Source organism: Scyliorhinus torazame, chromosome 2 (genome assembly GCF_047496885.1).
Source record: "Scyliorhinus torazame isolate Kashiwa2021f chromosome 2, sScyTor2.1, whole genome shotgun sequence".
NCBI classification, from domain to species: domain Eukaryota; kingdom Metazoa; phylum Chordata; class Chondrichthyes; order Carcharhiniformes; family Scyliorhinidae; genus Scyliorhinus; species Scyliorhinus torazame.
Window position 1 is genome coordinate 216066409 of NC_092708.1, and position 18340 is coordinate 216084748.

The 18340-nt window shown below is 44.1% G+C and overlaps 1 protein-coding gene across 1 annotated transcript in view; it reads right to left on the reverse strand.

Moving 5' to 3' along the window:
* Positions 1 to 3752: 3752 nt before the first annotated feature.
* The window catches only part of nop58 (NOP58 ribonucleoprotein homolog (yeast)), a 42481-nt gene continuing 27893 nt past the window's right edge, over positions 3753 to 18340 (reverse strand). The window contains exons 11-15 of the mRNA XM_072483723.1: positions 14292 to 14426; positions 14052 to 14113; positions 13254 to 13396; positions 11503 to 11651; positions 3753 to 5358 (exon numbers count right to left, since the gene is read on the reverse strand). Coding sequence (XP_072339824.1) covers positions 5311 to 5358; positions 11503 to 11651; positions 13254 to 13396; positions 14052 to 14113; positions 14292 to 14426 — 537 coding nt within the window. The 3' untranslated portion in view covers positions 3753 to 5310. The remainder of the gene's footprint in view (positions 5359 to 11502; positions 11652 to 13253; positions 13397 to 14051; positions 14114 to 14291; positions 14427 to 18340) is intronic.

Consider the following 18340-nt stretch of genomic DNA (forward strand, 5'->3'; position numbering starts at 1 on the left):
ATCTAGATCCGATTAAAGGTGGGAATTGATCGTGGAGAGCAGAGACTGGAAACCCAGGGTCAGGCGATCCAGAAGGTGGAGGAGGCGGTGGCTGAGCATGACGATCAGTTGCCGCGATGGCGGTGGAGATGGGGCTGATGAAGGACCATCAGAAGAGGCTGCAAGAGAAAGTGGAGGATCTGGAGAACAGATCGCGTAGACAGAACGTGAGGATCGTTGGGGCAGGGGCGGTGTAGGTACGTTATGGTGAGTGGGAAGCTGGAGGTGATACCAGCGGTATTAGTGAACATCCATGCACCAAACTGGGACAACCCAGAGTTTGAGGCGGGTGTCAGGGAAGATCCCAGACCTAGACTTGCATTGGCTGAGGGGAGGGGGGGGGGGGGCGGTGGGGAGGCTTTAATACGGTTATAGATCCGAGGTTGGATCGGTCGAGTTCGAGAACAGGGAGGGTGCCAGCCGCGGCGAAGAAACTAAAGGGGTTTATGGAACAGAAGGGAAGGGTAGATCTGTGGAGGTTTGGATGGCCGAGATCGAAGGAATTTTATTTTTTCTCCCATGTTCACAAAGTGTACTCCCGGATTGACTTTTTTGTTTTGTATAAGGCTTTCATGGCGGGGGTGGTAGACGCTGAGTACTGTGGTGTCGGACCATGCCCCACACTGGGTGGATTTACAGGTGAGCAAGGGGGGTCAGCGCCCACACTGGAGATTAGATGTATGGCTGTTAGCAGATGAGGAGTTATGTGGCCAGGTGAGGGAGGCCATTCAGAATTATGTGGCGATAAATGACACAAGGGAGGTTTCGGCAGCAATGGTATGGGAGGCGTTGAAGGCAATCGTTAGGGGAGAGTTGATTTCGCTACAGGCTCATAGGGAGAAGGTGGAGCGGGCGATAATGGTCAGGGAGATTCCCCAGGTGGACAGGAGGTACGTGGAATCCCCAGAGGCAGGGTTGCTGAAGGAATGGCAGAAGTTGCAGATGGAGTTTGGTCTGCTGTCCACATGGAAGGTGGTGAGGTAGTTGAGGAAGGCGAGAAGGGCGGTTTATGAGTATGGGGAGAAGGCCAGCAGGGTGCTATCACACCAGCTCAGGAAGCGGCAGGCAGCTATGGAGATAGAAGAGTGAAGGATAGAGGGGGGGGGGGGGGGGGGGGGGGGGGAGAAAACACAATCTTGGAGCCAGTGGGAGTGAATGGGGTTCAAAGAATGTTAATCGGCTGTATGAGTCGGAGCCCCCAGCTGACGTGAAGGGGATGAGTCAATTTTTGGAGGGTTTGGAGTTTCCGAAGGTGAAGGAAGGGTTGGTGGAGGGTCTGGGAGCCCCGATCGGACGCATAGAAGTAGTGGAGGGATTGGAGGCCATGCAGTCGGGCAAGGCCCGGACGGATACCCAGTGGAATTCTATAAGACGTATTACGGGGTGCTGGGGCTGCTGCCGGTGAGGGCATTTAACGAGGCTAGGGAGCGGGGATGCTCTTCCCCGAACAATGTCACAGGTTTCGATCTCATTAGATCTGAAGTGGGAGAAGGACCCAGAACAATGCATGTTGTACAGGCCAACCTCCTTACTGAATGTGGACACCAAATTGCTGGCCAAGATTTTGGCCTCGAGAATAGAAGATTGTGTTCCAGGCGTGATAGGGGAAGGCTATTGAATGTTATCACAATGCCCTCCAAGAGTAGAGAAGTGGCGGTAATGGTCACTATGGACGCGAAAAAGGCCTTTGACCGGGTGGAGTGGAAGTATTTGTGGGAGGTCCTGGGGCGGTTTGGTTTCGGGCAGGGCTTTGTAGGCTGGGTCCAGATGTTATACCAGGCACCGGTGGTGAGTGCGCCGACGAACCGAGTGAGCTCGGAGTATTTTAAACTGTACCGGGGGACGAGGCAGGGATGTCCACTCTCCCCACTGTTGTTTGCCTTGGCCATAGAGAATTGGCGATGGCGCTGAAAGCATCAAAGGACTGGAAGGGATTAGTCCGGATGGGGTGTGTGGAGCACAGTGTCTCGTTATATGCGAACCAACCTACTCCTGTATATTTCTGACTGTTAGGGGGGATCAGAGATAATGCAGATCCTAGGGGAATTTGGCCAGTTCTTGAGTTATAAATTGAATATGGGCAAAAGTGAGGTCTTTTAAGTTTGGGGGGGGGGGGTAATAAGTGGCTTCTTGGGCCAAAAACCCAAAAGAAATTCACTATATTGGGTCCAATTGGGGGGCGAGCCACCTGCTGTGCGTCCACTAAACGCCACTGGAAGCCAGCAGCCATCTTCAAGGTCACTGGAATGGGATCCCTTCCAAATGCACGCAGCTGCATGAACGCACATACCTGTGACTACTTCCTGGGACAGTCTCAGGTGAACCTGCCATCAACTCTCCAACATCTGTAGGCAGTTTCTTCTTGCCCAGAGGATGTACATATGTGCCAGTGCATCTTTTTCACCACATGCCTTGCTCCGGACTATCTTCTACCTCTGGTGAAAGTACATGACCAAAAATGGCCAACAACTCTGACTCACCATCCAGCCTAACTAGATATGCCATCTCTCCTCCTCAACAGACATTCTTCCTCTAATCCTCACTCTTTAAATGTCCTTAGAATCTTTTGGCTCGCCCTAGAGACCATTGATTATCTTTAGCTCCGGCTAGGTCTGCTATCCCCTCCCCATAATTCCTTGCTCAAAACTGAATAGGGGGCAGTATCAAATCAGTCTTTCAGGCCCCTTACTTTGCATATCCTGATTGTTGCCCCAGCATCCAATGAAGCCCTTTCTGTTGTGCACTTCCAAACCCCAACCACTCCATTTCCCTAAAGTCCCCTTTTGATGCCTGAGCCTCATCCATTCTTTCCCCTCTTCCTCCCAGATGTCCTGATCGAATCACCCTACCCCCCGCCCCCCCCCCCCCCCCCTCCAAAGCTGCCAGTCTCCTGCTCTCATGCTACAATTTCCACAAAAACTGTTGTGCTCAAATCCAAATGTACAAACTCGATCGGAGCATGCCACCTTTAAACAACCATGAAAGAGTTTCTGTGGGCCACTCTTTTAATTTGAAAGTGTTAAAATAAAGATTGGATGCAATTGCATGGCGAACAGGAACCACCAGATGGCAAGATGACTGATCTGCCATGTCAATAGACTTAATCTCAATATCAATCTGGTCATGAAATCAAAATCTGACAATATCACTGAAGAACTCCCCCTGCTCCCCATTCCTGGAGGTTTCATTAAATTCTACAGTTAGTGTTCATTTGCAGATACTTAAGTTTGCAGGAGCAAGTTGATAAGATGGTTAAAGCATATTGATTACCTGGGTTCATACATTGGAAATAGAATAATAATGAGGCTTCAGTTAGCGTATTGTGGACAATTCAGGTGTACCACACTTCTGGAACGATACAACAGCATTAGGAAGGGTAGAGTTATCCCAAGGCGTTATCAGGGTTGAGGCACTTCAGTTACAAAGACAGGGAGGAAATGCTTTCATTATTCTCCTTGAAATTAAGAGAATACCTGAGATTTTCAAGATGATGAGAGGTTCAAGTGGGCCAATACTCTATCAAGTTAGTTTTAACTCATACATTTTTGTTAACCAAAGCTACTGAAGGACATGGAGCAAATTAAAGTCAGATCAGCCATGTTTTCATTGAGGGGACCAAATATCCTACTCCTGTCTTGTATGTGTTCAGTATTATGTGCTATTTGGCAGAGGGCAAAAAAGAGAGAAATTGAAGAGCAGAGGACTAATTGAAGCAATTTTTCAAAGGTATGATTTAATTACCCTCTGGTCCTGCCGGTGGGAACAGTTTCATCATCTACTCTTGTCAAAATCAATCATAATTCGGAGCTTTATGAACTCTCTGCACAGTGAAAAACAAACCCAGCATCAGTAGTCTTCGCACAACTGAAATTGCTGGTATAATTCTGTAAATTTTTGCAGTTTCCACGGCCTGGAAATCATTCCTCATTCAGTCTTCTGAATTAGTCACAGTACTTCAGCTGAGGCCTATGATTTATAAAGGATATATCCTTGTGTTTGTGCTCAGAATCTGGTAAGAGTACAACACAGAAGGGAGCCAATTATGCCTGTGCTGGCTCTTTGAAGGAGCTTTCAAGTTTAGTCAAAAATCACGTGTTTTCTTCCCTTAACCCTGTAAATTAGTTTTCCTTAAATCCTGTAAATTCGTTCTCCTTAGTACATGTGCAATTGTATTTTTTAAAAAAATTTAGAGTACCCAATTCGTTTTTTCCAATTAAGGAGCAATTTAGCTATCCACCTACCCTGCATATCTTTGAGTTGTGGGGGCGAAACCAACCCAAACACGGGGAGAATGTGCAAACGCCACACGGATAGGGGTGGCATGCGGCACAGTGGTTAGCACTGAGGCTGCGACGCTGAGAACCTGGGTTCGAATCCCGGCCCTGGGTCACTGTCCGTGTGGAGTTTGCACATTCTCCCCATGGCTGCGTGGGTTTCAGCCCCACAACCCAACGATGTGCAGGTTAGGTGGATTGGCCATGCTAAATTGCCCCTTAATAATAATTGGATACTCTGTAGTGAGGCAGCAGTGCTAACCACTGTGCCACCGTGTTGCCTTGTCCAATTGTCTATTGAATGTGTCAATGGAGTCTGATTCCATTACCCTTGCTGGCAGTGCATTCCATATCTGAACCTATGTGAAAAACATTCGCATTTCTCTAGTTCTTAAGCCAATTATTTGTAATCTACTCTTTGCTTACCAATTCAGAGTAGGTGTGTATGTTTGTGATGGGCCACTGAGTATTTAACATTGTTATTCATATTGATACCAGCATTTGAAAATGAAATAAGCAAAATACTGCATATGCTGTAATCTGAAACAACAAAGAATGTTGGAAAAGTTCAGCAAGTCTGGCAGCATTTGTAGGGAGAAAGAATTTTTGATCTGATGCCACAAGTTATTAAAAAATGAATACCAATTATTTAAAAACAATATTCATGTCCTATCCACTGTATCCCATCTGCACAAAGGAAAATGCTGAGCATGGCAGTCACACATGATGGTCATGTGCTTTTGGTTTATAGTTTGACAGGGTTTGAGATTGGGGGTGGGCATATGCATTAACAAAAGAAAACTGAGCTCCATTTCTCACTCCAAAGGTGAACTATTTTTTTTTTTTTAAACCAGAAAAACCTAATGGGACTTGTTTTTTTTCTGATAATGCAATTGTACTGGATTCTAAAAACACTTTACTCCTTATAAAAAAAAAACACTTTCAGTCAAGATTCCACAGAGCTATGAACAGCAATAATGTAGTCTCTCATTACACATCACTCAATTTTAATTTTCTTTTTCTTCTTCTTCTTCTTCTCTGGGGTCTGAAAATAAAGTCAAACACTAATTACTACCCTTCAATTAAATATAAGGCACAATAATAACAAAGTTCTAGAAACACTCAGCAGGTCTGGAGAGAGCAACGAGAGTTAATATTGAATCAAATATGACTTCTTCATAACCAGCTCCAAAGGGATTATGGATGCACTGGTTGTGATAGTCTAAAATTTCCAGATTCCAGAATGTTCCCAATGGATTGTAAAATAGCAAATGTTACACCACTATTCAATTAAGTAGAGAAATTAGGGAACAAGTTTTTTAAAAATATATATAAATTTAGAGTACCCAATTATTTTTTTTCCAAAAAGGCGCAATTTAGCGTGGCCAAACCACCTAAACTGCACATCTTCGGGTTGTGCAGATGAGACCCACGCAACACAGGGAGAATGTGCAAACTCCACATGGACAGTTACCCGGGCCAGGATTGAACCTGGGTCCTCAGCGCCGTGAGGCAGCAGTGCTAACCACTGCACCACCATGTCACCCTATAGGGAACAATAGTTAGCCTGATATTAGTCTTTGAGAAAATAACTAAATTTATTGCGAAGGATTCATCCACCAGGCTAAATATAGAAAGTTCAGACAAAAGTGCGGAAGGAAATGGGACTACTTAAGAACAGGTTCGCAAAAGTCTTATGCCTATAAATAATAAAAGGATAGGAGGGGTGGGGCCAATTAGGAACCAAAAAGTGGAATTACACAGAAGAAGAGGGCATGACTGTGATATTAAATGAGACTGCCCATCTGTCTTTACTAAAGTGTTGCCAAAGTCAATAAAGAGCAGATAGTTGAAATACTGGATGAGGTTAAAATTGACAAGAGGTATTAAAAGGGATGGTTGTATCTTATGTTGATAAGTCACCAGGACTGGCAGGATACAACCAAGAAAGCCAGGGTAGGGAAGTACTAACCATAATTTTCCAATTAAGATACCGGGTTGAGAAAGACGTGAGAATTGCAAACTTTTGTTCACAAGAAGTCCACTTTTGTTTAAAAGAGGTACAAGAGTAAACCCAGCAACTATAGGCAAATCAATTCAATCTGAGCGGTGAGAAACCTCTTAGAAATTATCACCTGGGACAGAATTTGTAGATCAAAGTGTCAAAGAACCAGGCAACGTGCCTCAATGACTACCATCTGGCGGCCTTGATATCTATCATTATGAAGTGATTTGAGGTTGGTCATGAAGCACATCAACTCCAACCTCCCAGAATAACTTGATCCACTGCAATTCACATACCGCCAATCGGTCCACAGCGGACGCCATCTCCCTGTCCCTACACTCATCAATGGAGCATCTTGACAACAAGGACTCCAATTCATTGACTACACCTCAGCCGTCAACATCATAATCCCTGCCAAACTCATATCAAAGCACCAAAACCTAGGACTTGGCTCCTCATTTTGTAACGGGATCCTCAACTTCCTGACCCAAAGACCACAATCAGTAAGGATAAACAACAACACCTCCTCCACAATAGTGCTCAATATGGGGCCCCGCAAGGCTGTGTACATAGCCCCCCTACATACTCCATACAACACACAATTGAGACAAAATTCAGCTCCAACTCATCTACATGTTTGCTCATGACACAAAAGTAATGGGTCGGGTACATGAGGAAGATAGAGAGAACCTAGTTGCATGGTGCAACAAGAATCTCTCCCTCAATGTCACCAAAACTAAGGAGCTGGCCATTGACTTCAGGAAGTGTAGTGTTTCACACATCAATGGTGGAGATGGCTGGCCATTTCAAATTCCTAGATGGACACATCACCAACAATCTGTCCTGGTCTAGCCACATCAACGCTACGACCAAGAAAGGACAACAGTGCCTATACTTCCTCAGGAAACTAAGGAAATTCAGCATGCCCACTTTGACTCTTACCAAGTTTTACAAATGCACCATATAAAGAACATACAACATACAGTGCAGAAGGAGGCCATTTGGCCCATCAAGTTGCACCGACCCACTTAAGCCCTCACTTCCACCTTATCCCCATAACCCAATAACCCCCCCTAACCTTTTTGGTCACTAAGGGCAATTTATAATGGCTGATCCACCTAACCTGCACGTTTTTGGACTGTGGGAGGAAACCGGAGCACCCGGGAAGAAACCCACGCAGACACGGGGAGAACATGCAACTCCGCACAGTGACCCAAGCTGGGCATCGAACCTGGGATCCTGGAGCTGTGAAGCCACAGTGCTATCCACTTGTGCTACTGAGCTGCCCATAAACCATCCTATCTGGCTGCATCACAGCCTGGTATGGCAACTGCTCAGCCAAAGACCGTAACTACAGAGAGTCGGGAACACAGCCCAGTCCATCATGTGAAACCGCCCCCCCATCCACCAACTATCTACACCTCCCGCTGCCTTGGGAAAGTGGGCAACCGAATCAAAGACTCCTCTCACCTGGGTTATTCTCTCTTCCATCGAGAAGATACAAAAGTCTGTGAATGTGCTCTAACAGATTCAAAAACAACTTCTTCCCAGGACTGTTACCAACTGTTACCAGACTCTTGAATGGCGCTCTTCTGGATTGAACTGATCTATCTACGCATCATCTCTGCTGTTGTAGCAATACACTCTGTATGCTTCACCCGATATCCATGTCCTATGTATTTACATTTTGTATTTATCTATTGTCCGATGATTTTCATGTATGGAATGATCTGCCGGGACTGTACGCAGAACAACACTTTTCACTGTACCTCTGTACACGTGACAATAAATCTAAATCTAAAAAAGTAGCATGGATTATAAAGGCAAGTTATGTTTAACTAACTAGATTTGAGTTTTGATGAGGTAACAGGTCAATAAAGGGTAATGTAGTTAATGTGGTGCACATGGATTTTCAAAAGGCATTTTAAAGTGTCACATAATATTGTTCTACCAAAGTATTTAAATTTCCAATTAAGGGGCAATTCAGTGAGGCCAAGCCACCTACCCAGCACACCTTTGGGTTGTGGGGGTGAGAGCCACGCAGACACGGGAGAATGTCCACACGGACAGTGACCCAGAGCCGGGATCAAACCTGGGTTCTGAGCCGTGAGGCACAAATGCTAACCACTGGACCACCTTGCTGCTCGCCTTACACCAAAAGCAACGCCCATGGAATAAAATCTTCAAATTCCCTCTTCGGATCTACCTACAGCAGTAGTTCAAGGAAGCAGCTCACCACGAAGCGCAAGGGCATTACTGATAGGTAACAAAAGTTGGCCGTGCCAGCAATGGTTACAATGCATGAACAAATAAAACAATATACCGCACGTCAGAAGTCTGAAATAAAACCAAAAAATTCCAGAAATACTCCGATCCAGAAGCTATGGAGATGCTGTTAACACTTTCAAGTTATGGACGGCACTGTGGTTAGCACAGCTGCCTCACGGCACCGAGGACCCGGGTTCATTCCTGGCCCTGGGTCACTGTCCATGTGGAGTTTGCACAGTCTCCCCGTATCTGCGTGGGTCGTACCCCCACAACCCAAAGATATGCAGGGTAGGTGGATTGGATCTGCTAAATTGCCCCTTAATTGGAAAAAAGAGAATTGGACACTAAAAAAACCACTTCAAGTTCTAATGAAAAGGCATCAACCTGAAGCATTAGCTGTTTATTTCCATTGATGCTGCCTGACCTGCTGAGTCTTTTCATCATCTTCCATAAATAAATGAGGGTTGTGCTGAGGAGAGAATTTAGAATGGACCTATATTCTCTGGAGTTTAGAAGAATGAAGGTAATCTTATGGAAACATATAGCAAGCTATGATAGTTTGGCGTGTTAAATTGCTGGGCGGTTATTTCCCTTCAGGAGAGAATCTAAATCTGGAATGTAAAGTTTAAGGATAAAGAGTCAGCCACTTAGCACTGAAATTAGGAGAAATATCTTCAGACAGTTGGGAATGAATTTTCTACACGTGAAAATTACTACACTACACTAAGTAATACACTAGGTGCTCGGTCAGAGCACATTAAAGTTTTTTTTTAAATCTTAAGGAATCTAGGGAAGAGAGATCAGGCAAGCAAAAAATTAAAAGATCTGTCATGATCTAATATCAGAAGGCTCACGAGGCCAAATTCTGTTCCTATTTTGTATGTTATGAAGATAATTATCAAAGATAGAGGTTGCTATATATCTGCAAAATTCAACATGTACACGGACAGTGAACACTGAAAAATGTTCTCTCCAATTAGACTCCTCTTCCAAGATGCTCACCCCACTTGGAAAATAGTTCCACAGGTTATTACTCGGAGTATCATTCTGACAGTTAGTGTCAGCATGTATTGGGTACATGATACAGTAGTCAAAGAATAGTTACTCTATAGCTGGCGGCCATAAGGCCCTTTGGGCCTGTGTCAGCTCTCTGCAAGAGCAATTTGGCTAATTCCACTCTCCCGACCTTTTGCCAGTGATGCAATTTTTTCCCCTTTCAGGTGGTTATTCAATTTGCTTTTGAAAACCATGACTGAATGAATGTGCTTCCACCACACTCGGATGGCTCATCCAAGTCCTAACCAATCGTTGCATAAGTTTCTCATGTCAAACATCCTAAAATGATGCCCTCTGGTTCTTGAACCATCCATCTATGGGAACTATTTCTCTCTTATCTGTCCAGACTCCTCATGATAGCTCTATTGGATCTTCTCTTCGCCAAGGAGAATAGGCTTAACTTCACCAGCTATCCTCATACATCCTTTCTACACTCTTTCTAAAGTTTTAACACCGATCCTGAAGTTGAGGCCGAACCAGTGTTTTCTTTTATTTGTTCATGGGATGCAGGTGTCGTGGGCTGGGCCAGCAATTGTTGCCCATCCCTGAGGGCAGTCAAGAGTCAACTAGGTAAGGACGACAGATTTCCTTCCCTAAAGGACATTAGTGAACCAGATGTTATTTTATGACAATCATGGTCATCTTTAGACTTTTAATTCCAATTTTATTGAATTCCAGTTTCACCATCTGCCATGGCGGGATTCGAACTTGGGTCTCCAAAGCATGATTGTGGATCTCTGGGATACAAGTCCAGCGACAATACCACTACGCCACCACCTCTCCATATATAAAAGGTTCAACATAACTTCCTTCCTTTTGTACTGTAAGCCGTTAAGCCCAGGATCCCATATGCCCTTTTCATCGTTTCTACTTGCTTTGCCACCAGCAACAATTTATGCACAGATACTCGCAAGTCTTTCTGTTCCTGCACCCCCTCAGAATGTATAGGCTTTATCTTGCCTCTTCTTGATCTTTGCAAAATGAATCACTTCACTCTTCTCTGCATTAAATTTCATCTGCTACTTGTTTGCTTGTTTAATTAGCCTGTCTATGCTCTCCTGAAGTTTATCACTATGTTCCTCAGTCACAGATCTTCCTGTGCCTATTTCACACAAGTAATTAATGTACATCAGAAAAAGCAGTAATTCTGGTACAACCCAGGGAACCCCACAGAATCCTTTCCTCCAGTTCAAAAAAACCATTTGCTGCTACTGTTTCTCAGCTAACTTAAAGTAACCATGTTAGTTAAACACTACTTTTCTTTAACAAACCTGTGCTTGATTTCCCCAATTCATCCAAGTGACTGTTAACTTTGTTCTGGATTACCTTCACTAAAAGCTTTCTCACCACCGAGGTTTAATCTGGCTGGCCTGTACTTGTTGGGGTTATCTTCATATGTTTGGGAACAAGGATGTAACACTTGGAATCCTTTGGCAGCAGCCCCCCCCCCCCAAACAACCCTCTTATGCCCCTTAAGAATTGTTCTTTTTCAATTAGATCATCTCTCATTGTTCTAAACCATAGGGAATATCGTGACTACTAAATCTCTCCTCTTGGCACAATCTTGTCATCTAAGGAATCAGTAGTGAAGTTTTATTGCACCCCCCACAAAACCGTGCATGGTACGACATAGGTCATCTCGCCAAGGACGCTTATAATTTGTAGCAAGACCTCGTCACCCTTTTAGTTAAACATACTTACAATGAAGGTTAATTGACCGTGCTTTCCTTATTCTGGTCTCACAATTAATCCCAATCCACACTAATGTATTATCCCCAATCCCAAGAGCCCTGAATTTTGTGTAACTAAGGTTGAGTAAGTTTTACTTGTACTTGCATAACATTTCAATCATGTTCTTACCTCTGTACCAAAAGAAGTTGATGGCACTTCCTCTGTAACAAAAGAAGTTGATGGTTCCTCCTCCTCCTCCTCCAGTTTTACAACTACCTGCTGCTTCTTTTCTTTCTTCTTTTTCTTCTTTGTGGGTGGCTCAGCTTCTTCTATATATTCTTTGAAATAAAAATGTATTTTAGTATAATTAAATCAGGAAACCTGATGAGGGAATAAAACAGAAAATACTGGAAATATCAGCAGGTTTGGCAGCATTTATGCAGAAAGAAATCCAAGTTATAATTTCAGGTTGATCACTTTCAGCTTAACTGGAAGAAGTTAAGAGATGTAACAGTTTTAAATCAAACACAGGCGAGGGGAAAATACAAAGAGGAAAGTCAATGATAGGGTGGAAAACATGTTTAAATTGTGAAATAGATAATGCCAATTCAATAAATAAAAATGTTGAGCAAACACGTTAATGGGAAAATGCAGAATAATTGCTAAGTAAATAGGAAACAATAGAAAAGGGGCAAACGTTATGAATTGAAAGTTTCTGAACCCAAGTGTTGGGGCCTGAAGCCTTTAGTGCCAAATGTAAATACATGACGCTGTTCCTCAAGCTTCCATTGAGCTTCACGGAGGCCGCAATCAACGTGAAAGTGCAGCGGTGAATTAACATGATCGGCAACAGAAAGCTCAGTCATGCCTGTGAGCTAAATTTAGTCTAGTCAGGGCAGCACGGTGGCGCAGTGGTAGCACTGCAGTCTCATGGCACCGAGGTCCCAGGTTCGATCCCGGCTCTGGGTCACTGTCCGTGTGGAGTTTGCATTCTCCCTGTGTTTGCGTGAGTTTCGCCCCCACAACCCAACCATGTGCAAGGTACTGGATTGAACATGCTAAATTGCCCCTTAATTGGAAAAGATGAACTGGGTACTCTAAATTCAAGAGATTTTTTTTTTTTTTTAGTTTAGTCTCCCTAATGTAAAGGAGACAGCATATGAACAGAATTCAGTAGCACAGGCAAGTCGCTATTTCACCTGAAGGGCAAGTTTGGGCGTTCGACAATGAAACGGGAGGAGGATCTAAAGGCAAGGTGTAGCTTCTCTTTTGCTTGCATTGGAAGGTGCTGTGGGGAGGGGATGTTGGGGTGAAAGAGCTGTGGACCAGGGCAGGATATGGTCTCTGAAATACTGACAGGGGGAAGATGTGTTTGGTTGTACCTAGAGGTGGTGTAAATGGTGGATGGAGGAGGATGATGCGCTGAATGTAGAGGCTGCTGGGGAGGAAGGCGAGGACAAAGAGAAACCCCTTTCAGTTCTGGGAGATGAGGGGAGAATAAGAGGTGAGAACAGAAGCTAGGAAATTGAATGGACACAACGAAGAGCACTGTCTACACAGTCATGAATTTTTTCCCCTTTTTTAATCTTTTCAATTATGAGGCAATTTAGCCTACCCTGCACATTATTTGGGTTGTGGGATGAGATCCACGCAGACACGGGGAGAATATGCAAAAACCACTCAGGGCCGGGGTCGAACTCGGGTCCTTGACACCATGTGGCACCAGTGCCAACCACTGCACCACCGTGCTGCCCTTGTACACAGCCATAAATATCAGCCCACGTTGGAATTAAGAGTCTTGATTATGAAACATAGTCACTGTAGTCAGGAATCCTGACCAGAGTTGCAGTACAACTGGAAAGTGTTACTTGCACCAGTACAGGAGCCAAAGCTGTCCTTGTATGACCCAAAAGCACTGTTACAAATTCCTAGAGACTAACCTGTCACAGGAGACTCTAAAAGTCGGGCCCTTTTTTTGGACTTGACTTCTTTTTGTTCTTCCTCATCCACTTCCTGAAACTTTCTTTTCTTTGGGACAGAAGGTAGAGTCGAGTCTCCAGATGGGTCATATGTTTTCACGTCACTGGCCAGAAGATATAAATTAGAACATTACAAAACATTTCCTTTCTCCTCCTCACCAGCTAACTACCCTCCCCCTCAAGTTTTTCTTCTGAAGGCAATGATTATTGCTGGGGTACAACATTGTTTATAGTATCTCATCCACGTTCTATATCAAGCACGAACCTAGACAAGTGCCATCTGAGCAGTATCCAATTCGCTTCTTATTCAGTAGCTAGACACATTTTACAAGTGACAGGGGCACCAAGGTCAATTGCAACTGCTGCAGACAGGGATATTGTCTTGGCAATCTGATATGGATCACTGGGCACCAAACAAAAAGATGCCTCTTACTCCTAAAGTAATTGAGGAAACTTTCAAACACACTTCTCTATCATTAAAATGAGTTGCAATAGCAACATTTCCACAAAAGAATTGAAAGCCCAGAAGCAGATGAAACAAATTATTTTCAAATCCATCATAACTGAAATACCAAAACTCAGTTAGGCATCATCAAGGCTACACGAACACAGCATCAGAAAATGCACAAGACTAAGAACTTGCTTTTCTAGCCCCCAGAAAATGCAAGCCTCCAACCTGTATCTTTCCCCAGCAAACCAATATGAACAGGAACATAGAACATGTAGGAAATACTTAGAAATTAGATTTGGGACACCTACCTCTTATGCTGGTATTTGTCTGATTGTGCCCGAGCCTTTCCTGTACCACTTATCCGTCGCATCTACAAGACAAAAGCCAAAGCAATACTGAGACACAAATATCAGTTTAGGGAGAGTACAGCCAACAAAGACGAATACTCACACAAGTTGAAGACAAGACACAGGGATCTCAGATCAGGTGCTACTGACCAAATATCGGTCATGCAAGGGCCAGAGTGGATATTACAGGAGTTCACTTACCCCTTTTTCTTCCAAGTGTCGTATCCGGATCTCTAGCTTGGCTCTGTTCTCCACACCCATTTCTGCATTTGTATCGTCAGCCAGCGCATCATACCGGATTGCTAAAGATGCCTTGGCTGCCAACATCCTGGAGATCTGTTGGAACAACTCAGTATTTAGACAACTTATGTGCTGTATAGCTGCTAGTTTTTTAAAAATTATAAATTTAGAGTACCCAATTCATTTTTTCCAATTAAGAGGCAATTTAGCATGGCCAATCCACCTAGCCTGCACATCTTTGGGTTGTGGGGCCATAACCCACGCAAACAAGGGGAGAATGTGCAAACTCCAGACAGACAGTGACCCAGAGCCGGGATCGAACCTGGGACCTCGGCACCGTGAGGCAGCAATACTAGCCACTGCGCCACCGTGCTGCCCTGTATAGCTGCTAGTTTTATGCAGAACATTTTCCTCACATCCTGATAGCCAATTTCATATTCAACCACTTGTGTCAAGAGGACAGTTTAAATGTAAATAAGAAAAGCGAAATACGACAGATGTTGGAAGTCTGCAATAAAACAGAAAATGCTGGAAAACTCAGCAGGTTTGGAGGATCTGTGGAAAGAGATACAGAGGTAGTGTTTCAATTCCGTATGGCCTTTCTTCAGACCAAATATTTGCCTATAAAATGCAACAACACAAATCTCAAAAATACTAAACCCCCCTCAACCAACATGCCAATTTCCTTATCTTTGCTTAAATCCTCACTTCCCTCCACTCTTAGAAGTTGAAGGAACGTATGCTTCATACTCCATCCCCTTCATTTGGAGGTACCCACTATTTACATCTGAACTTGCAAAGAGTCCGCAGCTTCACAGCTGCAAGTATGAATCTTTTCTTTGTCAATCCTGCAGATAGCTCATCAGCTTTTTTTTTTTTAAAAAGGAGCAATTTACCTGCCCTGCGCATCTTTTTGTGGGGGTGAGACCCATGAAGTCACAGGGTGCAAACTCCACACAGACAGTGACCGGGATCGTACCCGTATCCTCAGTGCGTGATCCTCTGCTAATCATTGTGCCACCGTGCCAACCCAGATAGCTCATCATAAATATTGAGCGCAGAAACCCGATCTGATCCTCTCTACTTCACAAATCTTTATTAGTGTCAAATAGGCTTACATTAACACTAATGGGAGTTACTGTGAAAATCCCCTAGTCGCCACAATCGGCACCTATTCGGATACACTGAGGGAGAATTCTGAATGTCCAATTCCTCTCACGGGACTTGTGGGAGGAAACCGGAGCACCCGGAGGAAACCCACGCAGACACTGGAGCCCACAGGCTTTTAAGCCAGTTGCCTCACCGAGATGTTCTCACATCAACGGTCAACTAGGTGGTCTTCATCATTAACTAGAAGCTTAACCAGACCAATCAAATCAACCTGCAGGAAAGAATGGCTCCCCATCTGATTCCAAAAAGCCTCTTCACCTACAAAGTTTATGCAGCCGCATGATGGAATACTTATCATCCATCTGGATAAGTGCAAAACACACCATGCAGCAGCTGGATCAGTCAGACTCAGCCTCACACAGAATGATCTAGTGCTCACCCTCCCTCACTCCACACCTCCTCCATTATAGGCCAGCTCCTCCTCCCATTTAGCCTTCAACCCTTCCACCTGGACCAGATGCTCCCACAAAATCTGTCTGTATACCAGAGACACACTACCCTCTTCCAACACTGTACAAAACAAAATCCTCTCCAGTAAGGTTGGTGGCGGTGCCACCGGGAATGTTGGAATGGCTGGACACAATTTGATACCTGGAGGTACCTAAACACATCCGAGCCCGAGAACCAGACTTTCTCTTTCAACTCCTCCAGGCTGGCAAACCACCCCTCCAGGAATAAATCACCCTCTTTCCACCCGCCAAACGCGGCATCTAACTTCATCAGCTCAAAGAGATGGTTCCTACCAATCGGGGCAAGCCTCGACACCGACCCCAACTTGCCACTTCTCCTTTTACCATCCTTTTACTATTTATATGCCCATAGAAGATTTTAGGATTCTCTAGGTTAGCTGCCAGTCTCTTCACACTTCCTCTTTGCTTCTCTTATTTGCTTTTTCACTTCCCCTCTGAACCTTCTATATTCTGCCTGGTCCTTGATTGTGTTTTCTACCAGATATCTGTCATCAAGCATCCTTTCCTTCCTCATCTTTATGTCTGTCTCTTTTAATTTTTCAAATTATTTTTATTATTGTCTGTCTCTTTTATCATCCAGGGAGTTTTGGGGTTTTCCCCTATGACTCCCTTTAGAGGGAATAAACCTCAACTGTGCCTCAACTAGTCTGACTTTAAAGGTAGCCCATTGTTCAGCTATCGATTTTCCTGCGAACAATTGACTCAAGTCTATTTGGGTCCAGATCCATTCTTACCTCATTCAAGTTGGCTCTCCCCCCCCCCCCCCCCCCCCCGTTAATTATTTTTACTTTGGATTATTTTTTGCCATAGTCAGCCAAAACCATATGACACAATACCAAAAGAGAAATTGCTGGAAAATATATACGATACAATGGTCACTATCCCCTAAACATTCTTCCCCCGACATTTTAATCCATTTCATTCCCAAACTAGGTCTAGCTGTGCCGCCATTCTTGTTGGACTGGAAATAGTGTAGAAACAGCGTAGTCCTGAATACACTCTTGGAATTTTTTCTCCTCTCTGCCCTTTACACGACTACTATCCCAGTCTACATTTGGGTAATTAAAGTACCCAATTATAACCACTGTATAATTTCTGCACCTCTTTGCAATTTCCTTGCAAATTTGCTCATTCACATATTTTCCAAGAGTTGGTGGCCTAGAGACTGCACAGAGAAACGTAATGGTACCTTCTTTGTTTGTTAGCTAGAGCCAAATAGCTCGTCATCAACACCTCTGGAATATTCTCTTCCTCCAGCACTGCAGTGCTCTCCTTAAACAAACCACCATCAGTCTCCCTTTCCTTCCCTGAACATGTTGTATCCTAGAATATTTAACACCCAGTCCTGCCCTTCTGTTAGAGCCACATTTGTAATTCCACAGGGCAATCTGGACCTATAACTCACCATTCTTATTAACCACACTGCATATTCACTTACATGCATTATAATCCGGATTTAGACTTTATTATCTCCCTTACTCTGCCTTACTATTTCTGTTCTAGTATTATTTCCCAGCATACTTCTGTACATTGGTATTCCTCTTTGATATTATCTTCTGATCGATAGCCCTGCCAAGTTAGTTTAAACCCTCCCTAACAACACTAGGAAACACCCACAAAGAACTGCCCTGATTCCACTAGGTAGGCAGGTTCCATTTCCCTCAGAGTCCCAATGTCTCAAGAATCTAAAGACCTTCCACGTGGCACCATTTTCCTCACCTCACATTTGTTGTCTTTAACCTCCTATTTCTATACTCACTTGAGCATTGTACTGAGAGACTACTACTTTTGAGGTTCTGGTTGCTAACTTCCAAACTAGCTCCCCAAATTCTGACTGCAGGGTAATAATAATACATCCCACTTTCTGCCTATATTGTTCGTATCAGTATGAACCGTGACTGCTGGCTGTTCATCTTCCCCTCTCGGGGGGAACTGCTCAAAGACAACCATGACACTGACACCAAGGAGGAAACACCATCCTGGATTCATATCTGCAGCGGCAGAAATACCTATTCCCCAATCAAATAATAGCACTATTGCTCTTTCAGCCTTCCTTGTAACCCCTGTACAGCTGAGGCATCTGCGGTGCCAGGACTTGGCAATGGCTGCAGTCCCAAGATGAACCTCATATCAGCATTCCAAGTTGAATACAGATTTGAATGGGATGCACTCAGGTGTTCATGTGCATGTACAGGATGCACCCTATACTGCCTGTCTATTCCCTTTTCAGTGTCTGGTTCTCACCCCTTCCCCCTCTCCCTGCATACTCTTAATCACGGGGTGACTATATTTATAAAGCTAATATCCAAGAAGCTTTCAACCTCAGGAATGAACCCCTGTACTCAAATTCCAAAACCCAGAGCACTAGTG